Raw genomic sequence first — 7,734 nt, 5'->3', positions numbered from 1 at the left:
TCGGGACGGAAAACTTTTATTGACTCATATGAACTTTTAGCATCCTGTCATGTCCTGACTTGATTTTAGTTGATTTTTGGATTAGTTTTGACAAGGATGAGGTGCTAAGAGTTGGGGGGGGAAGGGTTGATCCATCTTCGATGGAGATGATGATTTTTATCTACTGAACAAAAACAATAGTAATATAATAAGTAGTAGCCCTGTTTTTAGGAGTGACCTCGTGGTCTGGGGATACTGAGACCCAGCCATGAGCTCACTATTTTTGCATGTAATTCAGTTAATTTGAGCGTTCTGGTCGAATCCGGAGAACAGTAACGTTTTTGTCGACCCGATGTAAGAAAGACCACCGAAAAGTACTGGCTTGGTAGAGACGGTGAAAAACATGCAAAGCTCTGTTTAGACGCTAGCCAGTCGTCCTAAGACTTAGTTTTGTCATCCGTCGATATGTATCTTCCGGGCGAATGTTACAATAGAGCATAATTATTTTCACTCCCGATTGTTTCGTATCTCACTCAGAATCTCTCTCTCGTCTATTTTGTTCATATGATTTACATTAGATAAACATTAGTTCATTCGGTCTCATAATTTTAATAACTTAAATTAAGCAGCTAAATATAGCCTGAAAAAATCTTGAAATTATCATGACTTTTAATGACACCAATTTAGGGGTGTCAAACAAGGCAAATGGACTCTGGGGAAGCCGATTCAGACGAACCTTTTTCGATGTAAACATTTTCAACCCTCATGCTAAATCCTGCCCTAAAACTATATCTGACGCCTACAAACATCAACAGAGTGTCAAAACATTAAAATAACAACAAAGAAATCTGGATGTAGAACACATCAGCTTTGTTCCACTAATTTTTGCGTGTTTTGGAGGAGCAGCACCAGGCTCTACAAAAATTGTCATAAAACTAGCAGAGAAACTAAGCGAAAAACGGAACGAATCATAATCGGACACACAAACTTTATAAGAACAAAAATAAAATTAGCATTTCTGAGGAGTGCAATCCTCTGCCTTAGGGGGTGCAAAAACCCTAAAAATACACCCAACTTAGACAAATCTATCTGTGCTATAAATTAGGAGGGTAGATTTTAACTGACAATTCTCTGGATGCATTAAAATCGAAATGAATTACTCATAAAATGTTGGTGAAGTATTTATATACCGTTGGTAAGGCTCAATCTAACCTGTTTACGTACTGTCGCATGACGAAAGAGCCCATTTCAATAAAAAACAACTTTGACGACTATACAGATGATTCACGTGTTCAAAACTACACTCATGTTTTGAAATTTAACATGCGATATGTTGTCTAGTGAAGCAAAAGTGGCAAATTAAATTGATCCAAAATGAGCTTACGCAAGTCTTGTTCTCATATTAATTCAGTATCAAAATTTACCCCATTATCTTTATCAAAGCTAGCGCGTTGATAAAAACTATTAGATATTTAAATGTGAGCTTCTTTTTCTCTCCATTTATAAGCCTTTTCAACGAGGTGTATTTTTCTGTTCACCAGTGTATGTGCCATTCCCCCGGATTGGCACAGTCAAACTTGCTGTGGCGCTAGAAAAACAGCGATAGAGGCCCTAACGATCATTTATCAGTAGAAAGGAGGGTCAAAAAGTTCCGAAAATTTTATTTTTCAAAATTTCGATTCTGAGCGGTCTATTTCAGAGAAATGCAGAAACGGCCATTTTTGATTAAAAAAAGACGAACGAAAACACACTTAGTTAGGACCAAAAATTCCGGGGGCCGGAGGGTTAGGTGTGAACATTAAAAAACATAAAATGACAATTTATATCTTATTTCCGGACAAGATGTGATCTGACCATCCTATTTGTTGTTGTTTCAGATTGATTTATAAAATTTCTGATCGTAAGATATATTTTTTTATTGTGGGTAAGGTACCCTCCCTTGAATGTTGTTTGAGTATTTAAGCACGTTATTGATAATTCTGCCGGTGACCGGAGGGTAGAGTGGCAAGCTGACAGACGTGTTCCAGACTCAACAGAAGGCATCAGGGACAACATCCACAACTTTTGGGTTTAGTTGATACAATTTTTGTATCGTTCGGGTACTATTTCATTAAAACTTAATGTGGGGTGCACAATTGGCTCCTTCCGATTGCACTCTCAATCGATTGCGAATTTCCGAGTTACGGGTCTTAATTCGGATGTTTTAGTGCAAAAGAGGGTATAGTAGTATTGGTTAACGACAACTATTAGGTTATTATCCCTATTATACACTATTTATCCCCATTTAGACCCGAGAAACACCCCAATTTTGTCGAAAAATGATGATTTTCGACCAAACTGTTAATCCCTGAAATTTTGGATATCCGAGTTTTTTCAAGCAGCAAAAAGCTTCTGCTTAGTGAGCTACTACGTATTTTGCCCCTCCCCCCTGACTAAAGAAACCGCCCGAAAAAAGTCTAAGTAGAAGTTTGCGAAGATAAATTTTTTTCTATCAAAGTTTTTATAATTCTCCGAATTTCGTCAAAATAATTTGAGAATCGAAATTTTGAATTTTTAAAGTTAAAGTGATAAAGATTTTTACGTCAGGAGCCTGCTAGCATAAGGTGCTAGGTTGCTAGTGTGATTTTTGGGTAACCCTCCGAATAGCTCCGCGGAGAGAGCTAAAGACTTAAAGATCGGAACAGGAAGGAACCGGAGGATCCAAATTTGATAGTTTTTGGCCAAGTTTTTGTATCCAAACCATTTTTGGTCCGTTTCTGCATTATTCCAGTGCCGTACAGGGCTACTACGCTCGCTTCAAGTATTTGTAGAATTTTTCAGTAAGAATTGCGGAAAAAGTCTCTGAGAACCTAAATAGGTGGTGAAAAAAGGCCAACTTAACGAACGCGTTTTTGATGATTTCTCAAAGACTAGCCAACCGATCTGAATAATTTTGGTACCATAAGTCGACGTTTTTGATCACTTTCCTGGACCGCAACCGTTTTTGGGTTGATAACTTCAGAAAAGAAAAAATCTTTTTTAAAATTGTTAGTTCGGAGGGTCCAAGTTTTAGGGAACCCTCCGAGCAGCAGAAATTTTTATAAAACCACGTTTTTATGATTTGCGCAGTAAGTCGCGTGAATACTTGCTCAAAAAACTAAGAGCGCAAAATCGATACAACCATTACGGCAACTACAGTGGAACAACTACAGGCGCGAATTCCAGATGGCATAGACCTCGTGACGACATGGATAAGAGGAAGTCATTTGCGAATTGTGGTTCGATGGACCACCATGTTTTAGCCTGTTCCCCTTACAAACAAAAATTGAAGGCGATAGACTATTTTCTCAACGACGTTGATCAAAACGACGAGGACCACGAGGAGTATGTGAGGGGGCTCATAATGAAATATGGACCGAGATGCTTTTTCTGTAATTTGAAGGGACACTTCAAGTCGGATTGCACTAAATTTTGAGATGCAGTAGCGGACAGAAAGCATCACCACCATAAAAAAGCGCTTTCGGGGGTCAAGGTTAGTCGAGCCCGCCTGATCAATAAACTCGAATCGCGGAGGAAAGAGGTGACGACAGGCACATTCACGACCAAGATGGTGAAAACCTTACCTGATGAGGCAATTGCATCGAGGCAGAGTCAAACGGTGCGCTCAAATCGGATTATGGCCTAGCGGCACAGACCGCATTACAGAATGTTCAGCAAGAGTTGGCCACCAAAGAGATTGAGCAGTGGGAAAGGTCAGAGTTAGAAAAAACAGAGCTGCGCGAGAAAATTGACATTCTATTCAGAACAACGAAAGAAGAGGACAACCAGGAACCCAGGAACCAGGGTCTAGAGTTGCATATCATCTCGAGAAAGACCTTCGGCATGACAAGAGAGGGGATGAAAATAATGTCGATCATATCGGTCGCGGGCCATCAGGTGGTGAAGAACTTGAGCGAGCCGTCCGAGATCACGGCAGTACACCTGGACATCTACGCGGACTATCTGAGACAGGAAAGACCCTAAACTGGATTATAGGGCAGTGAGAGCGTTACTCACAACAGGTGGTCCGAGGCTAATGAAAGTAGATGGACACTACATTGAAGTTTATGGCCCACACCCAAATCTCATGAACGTGGACGGCATAAACATATACACTAAAGCTCAGTGACGGTTGCAAGTGACCAGGTAGGCCGGATTTACATTGGTCGAGAAGAACTCAAGGTCCGACGAATCGGACACAACGCCATGCTCAAACAAGACGCAGTCCACATAGGCTGTGAAGCCGATCTGGCCGCACATGTACTAGACGTGCAGGGTAGACAACTCTCCGTGAAGGGACTATTAGACACCGGAGCAATGGTCAGTGTCATGCCTGTGAGCACTTGGACCGAGATGGATTTTGATAGGTCTGATCTGATTCCGACCAGACTGGCAGCGGCTAAATATGGTGCAATATACGTGACCGGAAGGACCCCCATCAACTCGTTGCAGCTAGGAGGGAGACATCTTTGTTTCAGTTTCCTGGTTGTCGAGAATCTTGATGAGTCCGACCAGTTCATCCTAGGACAAGATTTTGTGCGCAACTTCGATGCCACGGCTGACCTCAACGACTGCTTGATAAGAATCAAGGACCCAGAGATGAAGTATGAAAAGAAACCAAATAATAAAATCCTGATTAACCAAGCAAAGGTGCCAATTTTCCTAAATCGGAAGGTTAGGTTAAAACCACATCAGATTGGAATAGCGATATTTAGGATGAGGAACTTGAACGAGCTTAGCAACGACAAACAGCTGTGTCTGGTTCCCAATCCAAACAGTAAAAGCTCAGCTATTTTAGGAAGAAGCTTCTCACTCACTCAGAGCGGGCTGTGTGTGTGTGTTGTTGAACACAGAGGCAACAACGGTGACGATACAAAAAGGCAAGAAACTTGGTTACGCATTGCCTCTGAGCACAGAAGATTGGATTGTGGAGAACTCCAAGAAATAAGAAGTAACTGAATGTCCTTTACATGCCAACCAAGTATGCATATTAAAGATGATAAGTGAATTGAAGTCTTCTAAAAAGATATTTTCAATGAAATCAGAGACAGGGGATGGGCTGTCTAGTTGCTCAATTTTTCCTGAGAAACCAACAGAAACAGAATTAGCATCGAACAAGCCGGTCCTACCTTAGATAGAGCACTTGAAAGGCAAATTATCAGATAAGGAGCTAGACTCGCTCAGAGCGGTGTTAAATCGGAACGCAGAGGTTTTTTCGAAGCACAAGGCTGATATAGGCTGCTGCAATTTTGTAGAACACGAGATAGAAATAGAAGAGATTTCGGTACCTCATAGGGACGGAACTAGGAGAATGACTACACATGAAATAAGTCGGCCTGCAATGCAAAATTTTCAAAATGCGAAATCATGAGAGGCTCAATCAAGTATCTGGGTCGCCTTGTAGATAAACACGGGGTCAGACCGGATCCCGAAAAGGTTGAAGCGGCGTTGACATGGAAAGCAACGATCACCGACACGCAATTGATGAGCTTTCTCGAATTCGCTAAATACTACCAAGAGTTTATCAAAGGGTATGCTGACAAGATATACCCCATGCAGAAGTTGATGCGAAATGAAGGTACAAAATTCAGTTGGACTGACGAGGCTCAGGTCTCCTTTGAGAATATCAAGAGAAAACTTTGCGAGGCTCCGGACCTCGGCATGCCGACAGAAAAGAGGATGTTTGTGCTAGAAACAGACGCATCAGTAGTTGCGATATCGGGCATACTTCACCAGGAACAGGAGTGGAATGGAAGGTGAAGTAAATTCCTGAGCGACACTGAAATGAACGACGGTGCACCAAAGGCGGAGATGTTTGCGGTGATTCTTTTTCGTTGAAAAATACAGAGCTACTTAGGGAGTACTCCCTTCAAGGTGCGCGTAGACAATCGTGCTCTTGCCTGGCTGAAGACCTATTCGATGGACCAAAGCTATATTGGTCGTTGGATCGTGCGTCTGGATGGATACCACATGATCATAGAGCATTGAACCCGTGATAAACACCAGAATGCAGACAGCCTCAGCAAAAAAACATTGCCTCTTGCGCTGATGGTTCCAGGAGGCAAGAAATTAAGGATGGGTTTTCATTCCTGGACAAAGAGACCTACGACAAACTGCAGCTAACCAGGTGGCTTGACAAGTATGGGCACCCCATACCAGGACACGCTGAACTGCCCGTGGAGACGGCTGCTGATATATAAATGTTGGCGAAAGGTGATCCGATTCCGTTGGATTTGCTAGTTCGATCAAACCTGGTGCTGCAAGAACTGACCAGGCTGGGTATCAACAGCATAGCCCTGCTAAACAAGCCGGTAAACGTGGCTCCGGATGTCATGCTGAAACTCCGTGACATGCTTGATAGAGAGGTTTAAAGGCATGATCATGAATGGATGGAGACCATGCAGACGTCGACAATCACCGAAAAAACTGAGAAAAAAACCAGTAGCAGTTCAGAGTCAGGACGTTGAACTGGATTGCCGATCGATAGTGACTCAGTTAGTCAGTTCGACTCCGAAGGATGTCGTTCTGAGGACTTCGTATATGGAGCGTCAACGATTGGTCGCTACCCAAACTGCTCAAAGGTCAATGTTGACCTAAGATCCAGCGTAGCTAGAATAGTTAGGTTCTCAGAGACAAAGCCGAGCTATGAGCCGAGCTCGGACTGTTCATCCGGAGAAAACGTTGTCCGGGGAGTCATGCCCCTTCCGGCCCGGACAGGATTACTTGTCCGGGGAGACAATATCGAAGCGACCAAGGGAGAGAATGGTGTCCGGGGAGTCGACTTCAGAGCGACCAAGGGACAGAATTTCGTCCGGGGAGTCGGGAAACATCATAAGCAAATCAGAAGACGATGATGCAGAATCCATCGGCTCAAAATGATGACTCGCAGTTTCAACCTTGGGAGAATGGGTCAAAAACTATATCCAATTCCGTCTCAGAAATTGCGATTCATTCTTTGCTAAAAGAATGGAAGCAGCGCGGACTGGGTAGAGAAATGCATCAAGACCCAGACAGACACTGATAAACCTCCGACGAGGAGGGTACGGTAGTTGATAATGCCGCAGACGAGCTTGAGTTAATAGCAGTGTCGAAACGTCCGACTAGGTTAACTCCGCATGCTACGGTCGTCCGTACCAACCTGGAACCATCGGTGCAAGAGGCAACACCTTCGAAAAAGATATGGAGTGTTCAGTTGATGGACGATGCCCGTGCACCGAAGATAGTTAGCGGATAACTAAACGTAATAAAGACATATCTGAAAGCTAGGTACCGACTGTCGGACCTCTTAAGGGCTCAATGATAGAAAGACGAGTATTCTAAAGAGATGGATCGAAAACGGAGCACCTGACAAAAGTGATCTGGATGAAGACAGCTACAAGATCCCAAAGCAATTTTATTTAAAGAGAAAGGACTTGTTGTACTTGAATAAAGACGCGATCGTGGCCTGCAAACGCAAGGAAGAGGACAAAATCCTTTACAAATATAATTTGATAGTGCTACCACAGTTGTACCAAACTGAATTGCTCTTTCGTTATTATGATCAGATGCACAAGGCCATCAAGGCGTGCACAAAGTGTATAGTAGGATACAGAAACGTTTCAAATAGCCTGGCTTGAAAAAGGCCCGTGAAAAGTGGATCTCTGCTTGCTTAACATGTCAACGGGCGAAGTTACCTAGGAAATTAAAGTTTCCTCTGCAGTCGATAGAGTCATCAGGATTCAATCAGGTGATGCAAAT

The 7,734-nt window shown here is 42.8% G+C and overlaps 1 protein-coding gene across 1 annotated transcript; it reads left to right on the top strand.

The window, feature by feature from the left end:
- Positions 1-5,364: 5,364 nt before the first annotated feature.
- Positions 5,365-6,197, top strand: LOC134846771 (uncharacterized). The gene is made up of 2 exons (XM_063864163.1): positions 5,365-5,753; positions 6,056-6,197. Exons 1-2 carry the CDS (start codon positions 5,365-5,367, stop codon positions 6,195-6,197), a joined length of 531 nt encoding a protein of 176 aa, XP_063720233.1.
- The last annotated feature ends 1,537 nt before the right edge of the window (positions 6,198-7,734 follow it).

Source organism: Symsagittifera roscoffensis, chromosome 5 (assembly GCF_963678635.1).
Source record: "Symsagittifera roscoffensis chromosome 5, txSymRosc1.1, whole genome shotgun sequence".
NCBI classification, from domain to species: domain Eukaryota; kingdom Metazoa; phylum Xenacoelomorpha; order Acoela; family Convolutidae; genus Symsagittifera; species Symsagittifera roscoffensis.
This window is presented reverse-complemented; position numbering and strand designations above follow the sequence as displayed.